Source organism: Ambystoma mexicanum, chromosome 1p, assembly GCF_040938575.1.
Source record: "Ambystoma mexicanum isolate Mex_15411 chromosome 1p, UKY_AmexF1_1, whole genome shotgun sequence".
NCBI classification, from domain to species: domain Eukaryota; kingdom Metazoa; phylum Chordata; class Amphibia; order Caudata; family Ambystomatidae; genus Ambystoma; species Ambystoma mexicanum.
This window is the reverse complement of record NC_090921.1, coordinates 141,581,297-141,601,211: the sequence shown is the minus strand read 5'-3', so window position 1 is coordinate 141,601,211 and position 19,915 is coordinate 141,581,297. Positions and strand designations below refer to the sequence as shown.

Sequence of the window (19,915 nt, the reverse complement as noted above, 5' to 3'; positions counted from 1 at the left end):
GATGCCCTGGAGATCATGGAGTGGAACGATCCAATCTCGTCGGGCGGAGAAGCCCTGGTGGGAGGCGACGACGGTACATCCTCGTCGTATACCTCGTCGTCCGTACCCGTCGCTGCCGTGTCAGTCCCCGTATCATCCCCTTGGGTGGACGGGGAGGAGGGCTGGAAGGGGCGCGACGGCTGAAAAGGAGGCGGAGGGTGGATCCTTCTTTTCTTGGTAGGGGGAACACCAGAAGGTCCCGGTTCTGGGTCCCCCGATGGGAGAGGTTCCGTCGGCAACGGTAGTCTCGTCCTTATCTCTGAGCATAAGGACTGTATAGCCAACAAAATGGCAGCCGAGTTGTCTCGCGGCGCTGGCAGAGGGGAATCCGACGGGCGATCAGGGACCCCGTTGGTACCCTCGACGATGTCGTTGTCACCTGCGTCGGGATCCATCCCGACGGGTCGGTCTTCTTCCACGCCGAGGCCGTGGCTTAAGACTTCGACCAGCTCCTCCTCCGAGGTTGAGGCCGAATCTACGACGACGCCCTGCCCCCCCTTTTTCTTCCCCACGGGGGATTTCACGGGGGTCCTATCGATGGGCACAAAAGATGACTCCCTCCGAGGTGGCAGGGAGACTCTGAGCCCCGAGGTCGCCACCACTGGTGTAGCCTGCACAGGCTGAGCCAGGGCCGCCGCGACAGTTTCGATAGAGGGCTTGGCCGGATGGATTAAGGCCTTCACCACCTTAGGTGCGCTCACTGCCTTATCCTTGAGGGGGGGGACACCGCCTCGCTCCCCCTCCGATGGGGCCTTCGAGCTCGACCGGGGCCTCTCCAGGAGCTTCGCCGGGTGCTCGGCCTTCCTCTTACCCGACCCAGAGCGTTGGCTCGTGGTTGATGGTGCCGGGGAGGGTGCGCCCTGCCTGGCGACCGTAGAGCCCGACCGTTCAGCGCTCCCGGTGCCAGCGGACTCGCGGTGCTTGGCCTTATGTTGGACTCCCGTCACCGGGGCGTCCTCAAAGGACTTAGAAGACCACTCAGATTTCTTCTTCTTCTTCTCGCCGGACGGGCTCTTCCCTTCTAGCCAGTTGGCGAGACGTTGATGGCGGTCCTTCATGGTCCGCTCCGACATGTTGCCGCAAAACGCACAGTCCTCATGTAGGCAGTAGAGACAAAAGGAGTGTTCGTCCTCCTTGAAGACGTTCTGCAGCTGGCATCCAGGGCAGACCCTGAACAGCTTTCCGGGCGTCGAGCTTCCCTTCTCCTGGGCCATGACCGGGCCTGAGAAACTTCTGGAGTCCTCCAAAAGCGTAACTCGACGAATCTTCACCCTTGAGGGGCGCAGACGAATCCGACACGGGTCCCCGTTGATCGGATAGTGAGTCGGTGGAGCTTGAGGCTCTTTTGACCGAAAAAACGAAGTTTTTGAGAAAAAAAAAACGTGAAAAAAAAGCACTAACGCTCGAGAGCAATAGCACGAGGATCCCAACACATGAACGTGCGGTAAAAATCTGAAGATGGCTGCCAGAGGCGGTGCTTAGGTAGAGGGCAGTCATTGGCTGTGGTCAGTATGACGCAGAGACCAGTGATTGGTTGTTACTACGAAAGACAGATCAGAAACGAAACTGATACTGGTTTTTTCTTTACCGAGGATTCCCAGCCTGACGACGGGGAATATTCATGAGCATGTGAATCCATGCCAGACCCCATGCTGGAGAATAGTCAGAACTAATATAGCATCTTTCACCGATTTCTAATAGACAATAGAAAACGTTTCTAGGTGAAAATAGTGTTGGCTTGTGTTTCCATGGAAATAAATGGTCGTTTTGGAATAAAGCATCCAAAAGTCCTGACTCTGGTCTTAAAATGATCTACATTGTAAACGCAAGGAATTACTTACTGCAAACTGCATTCAAATGATCTCCTACAAATAACACAAAGGTGTCTAGTTGAAAATAGCATCAATTGTGACTCCAGAACTTCATGTGACCTTAAGAGCAGAGCATATGAATGTCATCATATCTAGCCATACCTCAGAGTCTTTATATTAGCATCACTCTGGTGCTTGTTGGCTAATGAATGATTTTACAGAAATGGCTGGTTGTTGCTTGGCTGACAGCCTAGGCACATTCTACAAAACAAAATATGGTAACCTGCATCACAAAGCATGCATGCATATGTCATATTCACACATATGTAGTAATGTTAACATGCTAGTAGCTTTAGAGAGCTACCAAGAGCTACCAAGAGACACTAAGGAGGGAAATCCAATAGTGCTTAAATGTATTTGTAGCAAATGGGAATAACGAGGAAGACTGAATACCCTTTGCTATAAAGGCCCATTTGATTTGCTAACATATTTGAGACTCAAGGTATCTTATAAGATTCATAATCTTGGTGTTATATATTTGCAGATTGATTTCCTTAGTGCTTTTTAGAACTGGTCAACTCTATCTTTTAATCTGGTTTTAATGCAATCTGAATCAGAGTACTTTGATTACTCTGAACACATTTACACTACAAAACTACATTACCAAGAAGGAGTTGTAGTTTCTGGAGTGCATTTCCCCCAGAAGCCAGGCGCAAATGCAAAGTATTTTAAGGCATTGTGCTCCTCCCCCCCTCATTGATTCATTTAACATTGCTGCTAAGTTTTTATCCGTGCTTTTATATATTTCAAGCCACGTGTTTTTATAATCTTGGTGTTATATATTTGCAGATTGATTTCCTATGTGCTTTTTATCCCTGGTAAACTCTTATCTTTTTATCTGGTTTTAGTACGAGTTGAATCAGAGTACTTTGATTACTCTGCACGCACTTACATTCCATAACTACATTACCCAGAAGGAGTTGTAGTTTTTGGAGTGCATTTTCCCTAGAAACCAGGCGCAAACGCGTCGGCGCGGGTGGGTCAAGCCGGTCTATGCTGGTCCGTGCAGGGCCAGAGGGACTGGAGGTGCTCTTCCCTTTCAGTATACATGGGTATGGTGGTGGTATTGGCCGCAGTTTCTGCCGCTAGAGGAATTTTCAAGGCTATAAGACTAGACTCATTGCCGGCATCATTGGAGGGACCCACTGTAGGTACCGTGACTACTCACAATGTTAATACTACGTCATCTGCACTCAAAGCAATTGAGGAAGGGCCTGTTATTCGTATAGATCAATGCACTCAGCTACCTGCGTGTGTTGAAATGGCACCTCTGGGGGACACTCCCAAACATTCAACCCCTCCACAAAACTCTAAATTATGTTGCTAAATACGAGATTGTTAGTAAAGTATGCGAGTGAGGTGACCACATATATTGACTCTAATTGCGTGGATGTGAGTGCCATTACTGAAACATGGGCGCAGAATGGTATGACACCGTCCACAGATTTTTCCATCCCAACAGGACTTGGTATGATCAGATGTGATAGAAATGAAAGGGAGAGGTGGGGGGTTGCAATAATCTATAGACTTGCTTTTACTGTGTGGGAATCTAATGAATATATTATGGAGAGGGTGGAATCGCTCTGTATTAAAATTGGGCTGAATGCAGAAGCTACCCTGAATATATTGGTGGTATATAGGTCGCCTTCTATGGTGGATGACTTTCAAGCTGGTTTATCCAGTTACATAATTCTGTTACTTAAACCCAATCCAAATGTTCTCATCATAGGTGACTTTAATCTCTGGCTGGGGCATTTGGATGATGTTGCCACAGAGCAATTACAATCAGCTCTACCAGGTTTTGGCTTTGAACAGATAATTCATACGCTTACTCATTGTCTGGGGCATACTCTTGATTGGGTTGCATGCCATAAGGTAACAACAAGTGATGTTATTGTCTCCCTGTGTCTTTGGTCTGATCACTTTATTGTCTAATTTAATGTGTTAGTAGTTTTTCCAATTAAAGTGAAAAACAAGATTAGGTCTAATGTTTTGACTAGAAACTGTAAAAACCTTATTGCTGACAAAATTGAACCTTTGCTTACTACATAGGGTAATTGTCTTGCTTCTAATACCCCTGAGGTGATGGATGGATCTATTCTTATGAAGCCAGAGGCAGTTGCAAATAAGCTTGCACCATTAAAAAGAAAAATACTTAGGCAAGACCCTAAATGTAATTTATGGTTCTCACCTGAATTGAAAAACTTGAAAGCAGCTACGCTGAAACTTTATTATGCATGGAAAGCCCAGCAAAATCACGCTGCACTCATAGTATATAAGGTAATGACAAAAAAATATAAGACATCTTAAATTGAAGCAAAAAAGAACTCTATCAACAACAGAATTAAAAATGCCCAATCGGATACAAGAGAGCTGTTTAGAATCCTTAAGGAAAAAAGCACTTCAAACCAACCTGATCCTGGTTTATTGAACAAGGACAATGGCCGTCAATACAGGTTTGCCGGTCCAGAATCAATGGTGTCAGCAGAACCGTACCGGCACCGTTTTCCAGACCGGCAAACTACAAGTTCTGCAGGCACCCGCAGAGTTGCACAGAAACACTGACAGCATTACGACATGGTACCAGCGTTTCCGGCGTCCTATGGGACTCCACAGGAATGGGGATCAACAGAATTGCCGGCGCTGGAGTTTCCGGATTTACCGGACCACCTGGGCTGTAATGCCCCATTAATTCCGGCAAATCCGGTGCTGGTAAATCACTACGGGTCTGGCAGCAGCCTGCCGGTTATACCTGCACGGCTACCGCCGGACTCGCAATGAGCCCCAATGTCTGGTGTCAAGAGGTACAACAGACTTGGCAAGACAAACTACAGATATCAGAGCTGATATTGTTAAAAAACATCTTGATATGGCTAACTCTAAGTTAGAAGCCTCAAACTGGGAGTTTGAGAGATGTCAACCGATCCCTCCTTTTAACTTCTCCCCCATTTCAGTAGATGAACTGGCCTTGATCATTAAACATCTAGAAACCACCAATTGTAAAAATGATGCCTCAGTCGCCATGATCATTAAGACATGTTCCCCTATACTGCTTGTGGATATTTGTAGGTTTGTTAATGCTTCTCTGATCAGTGAGATTGTGCCATTGGAGCTGAAAAAGGCATGGGTTTCCCCAATATTAAAAAAGCCTGGCCTATCTGCAGATTCTCCTAATTATCTTAGACCCATAACAAATACCCCATTTCTTCTTAAAGTTTTGGATCAAGTAGCTAATAGACAGATAGCAGAGCATCTTATGAAATATCCAATTCTACATGCACATCAATCAGGATTTAAGGCCGGGTTCGGAACTGAGACAGCCTTGCTAGAACTTAAGTCTAGGCTCCTAAAGCATATGGATACCAAGCAAGCGTCTCTATTGATGTTATTGGACTAATCTGCTGCATTCGACCTGGTGGACCATAACATCCTGGCCACCAGGTTGAAGAAGGTAGCTAACTTTTCTCCCGGAGCAGTCCAATGGACTTCTTCTTCTTTTCTTAAAAATCGGGCGAGTAGAGTTTTCTACCAAGAAGCGGAGGCAAAACCTATTGCCATTAATGTTGGGGTCCCACAGGGATCATGTACCTCGCCATGTATATATAATTTGTTTACAGTTCTGTTTTGCTATGTTGGCCCACGAGGGGGTAAACTACACAAATTAAGCTCATGATACTTGTGTCTGATACCCTTGTCTGGCAATTATATACAGGATGAAACTTTGATTAATAGGATCTATGGTATGATTGAGACCTGGATGGTGACTAACAAACTTGCACTGAATAAGGGTAAAACAGAGCTGTTGGTGGTTGTCTCTCCTCATACGATCCAGAAATTGGGCCCCATGTATGACAGTTTTGAGATTGGTGCGATAAAAATTATCCCGTCCAAAAAAGTCAAAACGCTGGGCGTCGCCTTTGATCAACATCTTACTATAGAACTGCATGTCACTGGGATTGTGTATTCATGTGCGTATTATACAAAATTACTTGTACACATATGGCCTCTTATTTCACAAGCCAATGCAGAGACCCTGGTTAGAGCAATTGTTGGCTCAAGAATAGATTATTGCTCCAGCCTACTAATGGGTATCAATAAATGGCTCTGCAAAAGACTGCAGGTTTTGCAAAATAGCGCTGTTAGGGCTGTTATGGGCCTTTCTAGAAGAGACCATGTCTCCTCCGCTATAAGGGCTCTTCATTTGCTGCAAATTGAAGCAAGTATTTGCTTTCGCCTCCTGGTCATCATGCAAAAGTGTAGACAGGGGAAGATGCTGGGTTATCTCCAAGCCTTGCTTGTGAATAAAACCCACAGTAGAACATTAAGGTCAAGCAAGCAGGATCAGTTGATGATCCCTAAGTATAGAACAGAGAAAGCCATTAATGGAGCCTTCTATGCCTGTGAGCCGAGGGCATGGAAAGAACTACCTTTGGAGCTTAGAAGCATAGAAGCTATAGAGGTCTTCAAAAAGAAACTGAAGACATTTCTGTTCTCCTAATACTTGATGTAGAGGACTGCAGTTACTCCTGACTAGCTGATACACCCCCATGAATTTATGTTTCATGTGTCTTTTTGTTTTGTCAAGCGCCCTTAAGCCTCAAGGTCCATGACCTATATAAATTCAATAAAGTAAAGTAAAGCCTGTATGGCAGTAGGACAATGTTGGATGGGCTGGCCCAACAGGCCATTGCGGGATGTTTTGTTTGGGTAATGTTGGCCAATTTAATGACGTGTATTTTGCAGCTGGTAGTTTTCATCATTGTTACTGGTCCAATGTGCTTTTGCTGCAAATGGGCCTCCCTGTACCAATCAAGCACTATGCTGGAAAAGTCCTGTATTATGATGTACAAATATGGACAATTCTGTTTTTCAACCATGCCTGAGACAAACGAAAAGCCAAAGACACATGACCAAAGCATGCAGCTCCCCTACCAAACACTGTCTTCAGAAACACAGGTGTGTATCAAGCACACTGATCCATGGCGAAGGGCGATATAGAGTGTAACGGCCTCTTGTGGGTCCTCGCTGGTGGCAGGTACTTCCCCTAGCTATACCCTGTGTTCACTACAGATGTGTCAAAGTCATAGGCCACCTCCCAGGGCATATTATTGTACCTGTCTCTATTGCATGCCCATCAAATCTCAAATTGTTTAAAGTGGGTCTAATTTTTGGTTATCAGGGAGTAGCCAACACTGGCTGTGATCATGGAACCTTGCACTACCAATACCACCCAAGGTTGTGTTTCATATGGCATGCACATTTTGGATCTAGGATGTCTATTGCGTGTCAGGTAATGGTTCCTCGTTGCATCATTATGTTATATGCTCCCCTTTTCTCAATGTCTTTGCCATTGCCCTGTACCTGTTTAAGACGATTTCCAGGCACATTCATAATTTGCACAGGGCTGGAACTGTGCGAGGGAATCAGGCCTCTTACCTTATAGCACAACAGTACCTCTACAGGTGCTATAGGTGCTACAGTTGCAATGGAGTGAGGCATGTGGTGTTATTCTTTCATGAAGGTCATGAGGGCATGCTGCAGGTCTTCTTCATTAGGCACGGCTATACGAAAAACCTTATTAACTGTCAAATTAATGTCTCTGTTTCTCCATTCGCACACTGCCATGCGGGGGCGATCCTTTTGCATGCAATGCGTGGGTTCTCCAAGGATGAGCTAAATGCAGTGCCTAGGAATGGTGAGTCATTGTCTGACCGGAGTACTTCCAGTAGTTTGTGGCATGCAAAGATACTTTCAAGTGTGTACCATTATGAGTGCTGCAGACGATGATTCGAACTGCACTTCGGAGAAGTGAGGGAACTCATCAATGACACCAAAGAAGTGTTGGTCCATAAAAATGGTTCTTAAGACTGAACTAATTTCTAGTCACAGCACTAAACTGAGCATCAGTGCTTCCACAATTGACTCTCTTTCTCCCTTACCTGGCACTAAATTTAGAGTTTCAGCATCTCAACTACTTTGTCCTCGACTCATGGAAACCAGAACTTTTTCTTAGTTTGGCTTTCATCTTGGAAGTGCCTTGATGGGCAATATGGGGCAGTTCACAGACCTTGTTGATCAATGCTGTAGGTAGTTATATCCTTGAGTACCATAGTCCTTCGGAGCCCCTGATAAATCCTGTCTTATTTGCAATATGCACGCCATGACAGCGGGCTATGGTGGAGGTTACTGTCGAGACAAGCAGTTCACTTCCCTGACTGTACCACTCGATTCACAATTGTAGACAATCACCAATTCTTGTTGCTGTCATTATTTCCTCAAGTGTCGTCGATATAGGTAGAGCAGCATTTGTGATGACATGGGCATAAGCTTCTGCCAAGTCTTCTTCAAACTCTTCAGAGTAAATCGTAGTGACAGGGCGTCTGGCGAGAAAGTCTGCTGGGTTATCAATGTCAGTTTGGTATTGCAATGTCAAATTGTGGTCCTCTACTTATAAAAGTCAGCACTTTATTCAGGTTGGCGGGCATTGTAGGGAGCCTTGCATGTTCAATAGCAATGGTGTGTGGTCTATAAATACTAGGACTGGTGCCCCAATATGTATAGGTGAAAGTGCTGGCACCCTCATACCATGGCCAAAGCCTCCCTTTTGATGAGTGAGTATTTGCGTTCTGTGGTGGTTAGGGCACAGCTTGCATATGTAATTGGCCACTGGTATTCATGGTCATTGCTGTGCAGTCAAATTGTGCATCATGTCCCTGGTCTTGTGTCCCAACTATCATAGATGGGCTATCAGGATTGAAGAAGGACATCATGGTGTTGGCTGTTGCTGCTTCATTGGTGTATTGGAATGCAGCACTTCCCATTGCCACATGATGCCTTTCTTGGTGAGCTCACATGGTGGTGCTGTGATTGGAGCCAAACCCAGGATAAACTTCACTCAGAATGTCACCATCCCAATTAAGATCCATAGTTCAGATTAGGACACCAGAGCGGAGGCATCTTTGATGTCATTCTCCCTTGCAGATCTGGAAACAGTCCATCTGCTTAAAATACATAATCAAAGAATTTGATTCTTGTTTGAAGGAACTTACACTTTTGATTTTCGACAGTCAGTCCTTGTTCTGCAAGTCTCTGAAGATAGTAAGCTAGCCTTGACGTGTTCTGATGTCTTGGATGAATAAATGAGTATATTGTCACTCAGCGATGATTCCCTGTAGGTCTGCAATAACCCCCCCCCTCTTATCATGTGTTAAGCAGCAGAAGACAAGGGGTTCATGTGGGGCAAAAAGGTTGTGGTAAGATTCTGGGTGTAACAGGATTTGGCTGTATCCCGTTATCAAATTAAGAAGCATGCCTCTTACAGATCTGCCAGGATGTTCTCCAGTGTGGGCATCAGGTGTGATTCCATTCTGGCATTACATATTGATTTGTTTGGTATGCGAAAGTCTATGCAAATCCTGACTGCATCAGGTTGTTTTGGGTTTTGTGTGATGACAATGGAGGACACCCACAGCATGGGGCCAGGCACTTGTTCAATGCCATCATGTTTTGCAGTTCATTTTCCACCTGAAGACTTAAGTGAAAGTGCAGCCACGAGTGTGGGAGAGCTAAAAGTGGATGGTGTAGTAAACGTATAGATGAATAGGTGGTGTCTTCAGACAGCCAATGCCTTAAAAAAGCAGCTGAAGGCAGAGAGTGGGCACACCACACCCCCCTTGCAGATGCCATTGGCAAACAACACTTGACTCAAGGCTTAAGCCATGTGGCAGCTAAGCAGAGTGTCCTGGCAAAATGGTGTTAAATAGAATTTGGCCTGTATGGTGGATGACATGTAGGATACAGGTGATATTAATACCCCATAGATAGGCAGAGAGGAGGAGCCCCCATATGTATAAGTGTATATTGTAAAGGGTTGCAATACAGGCATAAGGTGAGGTTTGGTAAAGTTGTATGTCGTGACATTAACCCACGCTCCTGTGTCCACTATTACAGTAGAGTTTGTCCTACATGTACATGACAGTGGAAATGACATTTTGTTTTCGAAACAGCCCCATATACAGTTGATATGAAGAACAGTTCTCGATTGGTTCTTTATGTTCAATCGAAGTTCAGCTACTCTGTCCAGTTGTCGGGTATACAGGGTCAGGCCATGCCGGTCCTGTCATTTTGGGGATGATTTGCATACTGACCCAAAATACAAAAAAAAAGCATGTCATGACTCAGACTGGACATTTGCTTTGAAGAGGAGAGGAATGTCTTTGGAAAACACAGACTGCTTTGCAGACTGGTCGATTGTCTTTGAGAAGGTGAGCGGATTCTAACAGCATGGACTTCAATTGTTCAAATGTTGTCTGGCATGTGCACCCCATACAGGTCAGCCAGGTAATGTCATCTTGCCAGTTCTAGGATGCGCATAAGCGATATGCCTGGTTCACTCAGATTGTGTTTGCATAGTTTGGCTGAAGGACAACCTTGAATGATCTCATCGTCCTCCTCTTGTAATGTGCAGGTGAGTGCTAAGGTCAATGGTGGTGCACAATGTACATCCATAGTCTCTTTCCGTTTCTGAACCACTTGACGGAGTTTGAAGCTATCATAATTAACATTGACCAAGCGGGTAAAGTATATAGTTCAAACTGTGTGTTCTGTATCAAAGAAGTCATAGAGTACAAGCAGCTTTTTCAACTGATGTGGGTGGAATCCCTGCCATAATATAACAGCCATTATTTTGTGGCTGCATCTTCATCCTCTTTAGTGGCTATATAATATAGTTGTAGCCTCTCGAACCAGAAAGGCAAACAGGAGATCCCATGGTAGATGGTGTACGCAGAAGATCAAATTCACCTGGAGGTGATATGTATGGTATGGGGTTCCCCAATTTGGGAAATGGGATACACAATGTTTGTGTACTGCTGGATGAGCTGGCACTCCCATGCACCACAGACTGTAGTATGGGCGCGGACAGGCTGTCTGGCTCGCCATGATGCCTTGTATGTTCCATGGATGTGGGAAAGATAGTGTCAGGAAGAGGATGAAGACCAAGGTGTCAAGCAAGTGACAGCAGACTTCTGTTACATCGAATATGGTTGACTTGAGCAAGGAGTCCTTGAAAGCAGGTGTTCATGCTGGTCCCTGCATTGAACAACTATCAGGAACCGGCCTTGCTGTGTGGCATATTAATCGTTACATATTGCTGGGCAGAGATGGGACGGCCAGCACTGGTGCTCAATTAGCGCAGATGGCGTTGAAACTGTGTATCAGGGGAGCATACAGGTCCATACAGAAGGGCTGCAGAAGCATTCAACACCTTTCGGCAGGGAAGAAATCTCCTAATGTGACAGGTAATGTCGTCCCCCACGTTACCAGTTCTTATGGATTTTAGCAACCAGTCGATCATGGGGCGATGTAATAATCGACATGGTGATATTTGGAAAGGTGTACAGCAAATGACTGAGAGTTCCGGTAGCATTGCCTACATTATTTCTTTTACAGATGACATGAACAGTGTCACAACATATACGTTCTGGCAAAATCGCCTTTGCCCTTTGCTTTAATGCTCTGTCTTATATAAAAGTAAATGCAGACGGTAATTACTAATGGATTACCAAGTGTTAAAGGAGGCAGTTTACATACGAATCCATCCATTTAAAATGTCATAAATGCATAAAAAAGGAATTACATTCGGGATAGGGAAGGACAGCACAGTAGAGATCTTAACTCTGCTTCGTACCCCTTCTCCATCTTGAAAGCAAATGAAAATGAGACAGAGAGGTTAATGAAGGCGTAAAAGGATTATGCCTTGTTTTAACACATTTATTGACCACTTTGACCTATAGAAAGTGACCCCCAGTGTGATTTACAGCTTGACCTTTGTGTAGTGAATGTGAACTCCTGTGTGGTAAGATAAACAGAGATCAGTGGCCACTGTACCCTGCATCTTAAATTGAATCAGTGACCCTCGGGCTTTATGTCCCTCAGTGACCATGCCTGCTTGTCCTCAAGGTTTTTCCTTATGCATCCGTTTCACTACTTAACTCGCCCCTCAAGACCTCAATCAAACCCTCCCACCCTACCCCCACTGCAGCTCACCCTGCCATGCTCCCACTAGTATAGAAAGGCACGCCTGTGCTGAAAGAGGCACGCTGGTGCTATGGCTCACCTGTGTGGGTTCACCGCGGTCAATTTTATCTCCTGTTCCCAGCTGCCCATACCTGTTGTTTCCTTGCATAAAAATCCGCCCATACTCGTCCACCAGGCCCAGGTGATTGTATCCAAGAGAGCAGAAGATTATCTGCAAAAGAAAAGAGTTAGGTTTGGAAAACTTTTTAGATCGATGAGCAGCACATCACACATTTTATTAACACATGGACTCAGCATTTTTATCAAAGCTAATGCCAAAAGACTTTATAGACAAACAAGAGCACAACGTATTTTATACAAATTGTACAATATTCCAAGCCAAGAACTGCATATGTGTAAGTTTAAAAAGTGCAAGGGTTTACAAAGATACAAACAGGACCCTAAACAAATCCATCTAGGCCAAGAGTTTAACTGGTCCCTACTGAGACTCACGCAGAGCTGGACCACAAATTGCCTCTCTAAAAGATAGGCTAGGACTATCATTGTTTTTCTGCTGAGATTGTCAATACGCAAATGCATCGCCCTAAACATAAAGGAAAATATAAACTGAGAGAATACCAAAAACGTTAGGGTTTCTGCCCTTTATGAGAAACCTGAAGGTGTCTCACCAGCTAGTCCCCGGGGATCTGTCATCCAGGTGGCCAGGACACGGCCATCGCTTTTGGATCCAGTTCCTGGGGGTGGACAGTGCGGGAGGATCACCTGGATGGGGGGTCTTCAGAGAGTGGAAGTGGGACACCGGAGTGTGAGACACCGTATCCCCTTCCCTATAACACCTTTCCCCAATCCAACCAGGTAGGATACGGGGAACTCACCACCCCTTTCCCGACACAAACACTTTCTCAAAGACAGCCCAGTGTGAGCAACAATGGAATAACACCAGAGCCGTATACCTAACAAGTCCCAACAACATGGTCAGGCAAGGTCAGGTAATTACGGATCATTACACACACACACACCTGACTATCATCACACTTCCCCACATGATACAAGTTGGAGCACGCAAGCCCACTCTGAGCGAGGCAAAACAAACGAGGAGACAACCATTCCAAGATGGCAGTTTAATACAAGGAGAAAGACTGCGAGACCAGAGAGGGTCATAAGGAGGGTAGTACCCAATTGGGGGCGTGGCTAGGCGGCCATGCGGTGAGGAGCACGAAAGGGAAGCTCCCGTACGATCCTGATTTAATCCGCTTTAAAACTAACTTACTCGGCTGGAAAGTTCACCGACGGGTGTAGGAAGATCCACCGACCACCCGATCCAAGCCCTGAGGAGAACCGGACTGGGGAACGAGGCGAAAAACGGCAGCAAACACGCGGAGCATCGAAAGCAAGATGGCGGCCCCCTAACACACGGCCAACGGCCCAGAGACCCAGAGCGGGAGGCTACGAAAGGCTGTAGTTCGGCGCTGCGAGCCCGGGAAGGAAGGGAGAGAGGCCACGGCGGAGCCGGATACGCAGTGGAACGACAATAGCGAGCGCCTGGCAAGAGGAGAACAGCGCCGCGGGAGCGCAGCAGGCTCCGCAAGCCGAGGGAGATCCGTACCGAGGACAGTGTCATCTCCGGCCCCTGCCGGCCTCGCTAGCACGAGAACAGGGGACCCGAGGGAGAGCAGAGGGGCGAGACGGCCCTCCGCCGGACCAACTCAGGGCACCGGAGAGATCCAACGGCTAGCAGGTGAGGAGAGCGCCTGCAGGCCCGCACGGCACCCGGGGAGGCGCGTGGAAACACCAGACGACACAGGGAACCCCTGGCGGGAGGAGAATAGCACAACGGGCAGTCCCCATCCAACTAGAACCGGACCCCACACGGACTCGGTGTACAAGCCGCAGATAGCGGACAAGAAGCATTGCAGTGCAGTACCCGAGGCCCGCACGGCGAGTATGCCCAACAAGAAGGTAGAGGGGAAAACGAAACAAGTTAGCATGGATCACTTTGCCAAAGCACCAGACAATAGGCAGCCGAATTCATCGGAGACAGCATTGGCGGAGGTCAACACCCCACACCCACCAGGTAAAGAGGGGCAAATCCTAGAGGCAATCGCCACCCTACAGGCGACGCTCGAGAAGAAAATGGACACGGCCATAGGGGCCCTGAAGGCATCTCTGGAACAAAAATTGGACACAGTCATGGTGGACGTAGGCCTCCTTCGCCAGGACGCGAGAAACCTGGCGGAGAGAGTGACAACAGCGGAGCAGCAGGTACAGCAGAACACAGCGGACTCCGCCACCACGAGGACCCAGTTGACGGAGGTGCTCCAGAGAGTCAAGACCTTGGAAAGGAGAGCAGAAGACGCAGAAGGGAGGGCAAGGAGAAATAATATCCGCATAATCGGGGTTCCGGAAGGGGAGGAAGGGAACGACCCCACGGAATATATCGAAAATATGCTCCTACATGAGGTCGGAGCTGGAACCCTGTCCCAAGGCTTTGTGGTGGAACGGGCACACAGAGCACTGATGCGAAGACCCCGGCCGGGGGCCCCTCCCAGAGCCATGATCGCTAAAATCATGAACTTTAAGGATAGAGAAAAGATACTGGAGTTCTCGAGGGGGGGAGGAGAGATTATCAGAAATTCATCCAAGATTGCCATATATCCGGACTACACAATGACAGTCCAAAAACAAAGGGCACAGTTCGGCCCCACAAAGGAACGCCTCAGAAAAGCAGAGATACGATACATGCTCCTGTTTCCGGCCAAATTGAAGGCGATACACAAGGGGAAGACACACTTCTTCGAGTCCACGGAAGAGGCAAATGCGTGGATGGATACCCAAGGAATCCCCCAACTGGAGCAGCGAAACGCTAACAGAGGCAGAGCCCAGCCCGGGCGAGAAATCCGCAGATAATTAGAATCAAGGGTGCAGAGTATCAAACGGACGAGAAGTTAGGAACAGGACGATAAATATGAAGGGAGCAACCAACCCTAACGACCCGCACTAGCCTAGTACGACGCACCCCCAAGAAGTGCGACCAAGAATTCAGATGCCAGTTTTAAGGCATCACGCTGCAGCAAGCCGGCCTCACCCAGAGGAGCAAGGCAGGAGAAGCGGCGAGGCCCGAGCAGGGGGAGGGTGGCTGGGCGTTTGTTGTTGTTGTTTAGTTACAGTTCAGGTTATCGATAGACAGGAAGAATCGGAAGAAGGCATTGGCGTTGAAGGAATGGTTGAAGACTATGATGGGGAGACGCCAGCACACCGTGACTGGAGCGAACCACAACAGGGACCCAGGAGACGGGGCCTACAAGAGGAGAAGAGACTGAGCCCCACGCGGGCGACCCCGGTCAACAGCAATGAACATGGAAGCAGGGAAATGGACAAACAAATAGGGCCATGGGACGACGAGGCCAGGACTGCAAACACCCATGAGCCGGGATGAGCTAACGATAGCGACATGGAACGTGAGAGGCCTTAACGCGTACATCAAGAGGCTGCGAGTTTACGCCTGGCTGAATAAAATGAAGGTCAAGATAGCAATGCTCCAAGAAACGCACCTGACAAGAGAAAAGCAGTCCAAGATCGACAAAAAATGGGGAGGGCAGGTGTTTAGTGCTACATATTCCAACTATGCAAGAGGGGCAATGATTTGGATCGCCCCGGGAGTACCATTCCAACTAATTAAAAAGGAGATCGACCAAGAAGGAAGAACGGTGATAGTGCATGGCATGTTGGAGAATAGGGAAGTGTGCCTAGTGAACACTTATTCTCCAAATCACGACACGAGAGAGTACCTCAGAAAACTAACACCCAAATTAGCCCAGTACAGAGACACAACGTTCATCTGGGCCGGGGATTTCAACTGCGCCCTGAACCCGCTCCTGGATCGATCGGATGACAAGCTCAGGAGGCCCGCACCACCAGCCAAGGAACTACAGAGGGCACTAGATCACCTGAAGCTGGCGGACGTCTGGAGACAGGTACACGGGACAAGGAGAGGGTACACACACTACAGTGCACCCCACGGAACATTTACACGGATAGATTACATACTCACGGGCACTGAATCACTACACGAATTCACAGGTATTAGCATTAAAGCCCGAACGCTCTCAGACCACGCTCCAATACTGACATCATGGGCACACACACAAGGGAGAGCCCCGATACCTACGTGGCGACTCCGGGCAGAAGCTCTGGACGAGGGCGAATTCCAAGAACACCTACAGGGGGCAATAGATGATTACTTTGAACACAACACGGGGAGTGTGGAGTGTAATGCCACGCTTTGGGATGCGTTCAAGGTGGTATTAAGGGGGGCAGCGATCGGGAAAATGGGCGGATTAAAGGGAGCGGCCATAGCAGAACTCAACGACCTAGAAAAGCGGATAGAAATAGAGGAACTGAGGGCGGAGGCAGCGGGGGAGGAGTCAGAGGAACTGATGGAGCTGAGAATGGGGTGCATAGGACTCTGGGAGAAGCTGGGACGGTTGAATTATGGGAGGTATTTACAAAGGTTACATGCGGAAGGGGACAAACCCAGTAGGCTCCTGGCCTGGCTCACTAGACAAGAAAATAAGAGGGAACCCATAACAGTGATAGAAGACGAGACAGGGGAGGAGGTGAGGGGCCAAGTGCACATCAATCAGTTATTCGCGGAGTTCTACGAGGAACTATATGCCCCCAACCCGGAGGTAGACCCTGAGGACATAACCGATGCATTGGCAGAAATAAGGTTGCCAAAGTTAACAGAAGAGCAGGCCCAAATGCTTGATGCCCCACTCACAGAGGAAGAGATAGCGGGTATAATAGCAGAGCTTCCTACAGGCAAGTCCCCGGGCCCGGACGGACTCCCAGGAGAGTTCTATAAAAAGTTCAAAGACACTATCACCCCAAGGTTACTGGAGACATATCTAGATGCATACGAAAGTGCACGATTACCCGCTAGTATGTCGGAGACAATCATCGTCCCGATCCTTAAGCCAGGGAAGCTGCCCACAAGGTGCACGGCATACAGGCCAATTTCCCTTATAAACCAGGACGTTAAGATACTAACGGCGGCTCTAGCCAACCGTCTGAAGCAGGTGATCCCCACATTGATACACCCCGATCAAACAGGGTACGTTCCTGGGCGGAACACATCATGGAACCTCCGTAGACTACACCACGTGATAGATAGAACGAACCAGGGACGGGGAGAACGTGCGATAGTGTCTCTTGATGCTGTCAAAGCATTTGATTCGGTGAATTGGGGGTGGATGGTGAGGGTCCTCGCCCACTTCGGCATTGGCGAAGGGTTCCTCAGGTGGATCAGACTACTGTATAGTGAGCCCAGAGCCAGGGTTAAGACAGGGAGATATATTTCAAAGGAATGGAGGATCTATAGAGGAACGAAACAAGGGTGCCCACTATCGCCAATGTTATATATCCTGGCCCTGGAGCCACTGGCGGTCTTCCTTAGAGCAGAATATGGAGACACGGGGATTGAGGTGGACGTGGTGCTCCATCAAGTCTCGCTGTACGCGGACGACATGTTATTGTTTGTAGAAAACCCCCGCATTAACCTGCCCTGCCTCTTGGAAGCAATAGGAGCATACACCAGACTCTCAGGCATAGCAATAAATAAAGAGAAGTCCCTGATCTTCCCCCTGGCAGATCTGAGACGGGCCCCCCCGGAGGGATTCCCAGAAGTGGGCCTAACATGGGCGCCACAGTCCTTCAAATATTTGGGGATAGAGGTCCATCACGACATTGCAGACACTCACCGACACAACACGCAAGCAGCCCTGGACACAACACGAAAATGCATGGCCTTCTGGAGAACACTCCCACTGGGGATGATAGGTAGGGCCGCCCTCCTGAAAATGGTAGTACTCCCACGCCTGTTGTACTTTTTCGCCAACATCCCATATAACATTCCCAGGACATTCTTCTCAAACCTAAACACAATAGCAAGAAACTACCTATGGGCAGGGGGGAGAAACAGGGTTGCAATGAGCACTCTACAGAGAGACTATGAGGGAGGAGGCATTTGTTTACCGGACTTTGAAAAGTATTATCTGGCTGGACAGTTACAATTTGTGGTCAAATGGTTAGGGGAGGATGAAACAATGGACAAAACCAACTTCCAGCCCGCACTGAAAACACATTACCTGAGGGAAATACTGTGGCTGGACAAACCCCTGCTCAGGACTTTACCGTACATGCTAAATCTCGCAGTGAGATTGTGGTGGAGAGCATGGAAGCTGCAAGGGACGAAGGACCCCTACTCAGCGCAAATACCCCTGGTGGGCCTGGTGGGCACAGACATGAGCTTGTTGGCAGCGTTCCGAACACAATGGGAGGCCAAGGGGGTAGCGCAAATCAGAGACATGAGAAGAGAGGGGAGATGGGCAGACTTCCAGGAGATGAGGGAAGAATACGAAATACATGAGGGCCAATTCATCCTGTATAATAGACTGATCCTCAGAATCAAGGATAGATGGCCAGAATGGGAAGACCAAGAAGAACCGGCAGGAGCATTAGACATGTGGTACGACATTTCAGAGGGGACACACGCGACCTCCAGACTATACGAGCAGATGGTGAGACCCCACACAGACCAAAAACTACACATAAAACAAAGTTGGGAAGAAGAACTCCAAAGGCCGCTCAACGACCATGAATGGAACAGGGTGCTGAGATACCCCAAAACAGTGTCCAGGAACGCAAGGTTCAAACAGGCCCAGTTGTACGTGACACACAGGGCGTACCTCACACCTAAGAGGATGAAAGTGATACGCGGAGGTGACCCCAGCGGGTGCCCACGGTGCTCGACCGAGGAGGCAGACATGGTGCACATGTTTTGGGAATGCCCGGTGATACAGACGTTTTGGGAAGGCATCAGGACCAAAATAGCGAAAAGTGGCCTCCAGATACAGATGGAGCACCCCGAATGGTACCTACTGGGCCTCTTCCCTCGAGGAGGCAGAGACAGGGTGCTCCTAGCAAAAATGAAAGACCTGATTTGCATACTAGCTAAAAGAAGGATAGCCATGTCCTGGAAATCTAGAGGAGGCCCGACCATAGAAGCATGGTGGGCAGACCTCCGAAAGTGGACACTAGCGGAGACTGCGGTGTGGATCAGAGCAGTGCAAAGAGGGGAAGGGGAAACGGCTGGGAAAATAGCGGCATGGAATTCCCTAGTGCAGAATCTATTCGGACGAGAAGAAGAGGAAACAGACGAGGAGGATCCGGAGGAGGCTGGGGGATACCAGAGCGCCCAGGACAGGGAGACACAAGGAATGGAAGAATAGACACCGTTGTATGGACACGGAGGCAGCTAGCGGAAGCAGCCACAGACTGGGCAGATAAGCTGTTGGACACTTTAAGACGATGACCCCACGGCAGAATCCGCCGAAAAAGCCAAAATGCCAGTTGAATGTTTGTATGTTTGTATGTTGTATGTATTTACGTTGTTAATTGAAAATAAAAAGAAATTAAACAAAAAAAAAAGGAGGGTAGTACCCATGAACTCTAAAGACCGTTACTTTCGTGAACCTTGGAACGTAAGGAACCGAAGACCAGGAGCAAAGGCTGAGCAAACCTGTGCAGTGTGTGGGAGGTAGCCAGAGCTCTCCTGCGTCCATAACACAGGTGGGGAGGAGCGATTGCTGCTATGGTACTGTCCTTGCCTCCTACAACAAAGTGGCGTCAGAAAAGCCAGCACAGCCGGCGAGTCAGAGAGACTGATACCGAACCAGCTGTTAGAAAATCAGAAGATTTCAGTATTCCAGAAGTGAAGCAGAAGTGAAAAGGCAAGAAGAAACTGCAGGAGATAGTTATAGCAGAAGGCTGCTAATGAAGTGACAGATGAAGAAAGCTAAATGTAGATTACTCAAGTTCTCTCTATCTCTCTAGACCTATTTCTACTAATGTTGAGTGGTGTTTACCGTTAACAGTTATAAAACAATTTTCAGTGTATAGTTCAAAGA

At 47.8% G+C, this 19,915-nt stretch overlaps 1 protein-coding gene across 4 annotated transcripts in view; it reads right to left on the bottom strand.

The window, feature by feature from the left end:
• FBXO24 (F-box protein 24) overlaps window positions 1–19,915 on the bottom strand; it is a 1,263,390-nt gene that overhangs the window by 455,501 nt on the left and 787,974 nt on the right. For 3 of the 4 annotated variants that reach the window (XM_069645164.1, XM_069645169.1, XM_069645177.1), the window contains exon 8: window positions 12,028–12,159. The exons of the other annotated variant lie outside the window; for it this stretch is intronic. In XM_069645164.1, coding sequence (XP_069501265.1) covers window positions 12,028–12,159 — 132 coding nt within the window. The remainder of the gene's footprint in view (window positions 1–12,027; window positions 12,160–19,915) is intronic. 4 annotated transcript variants of the gene reach the window in all.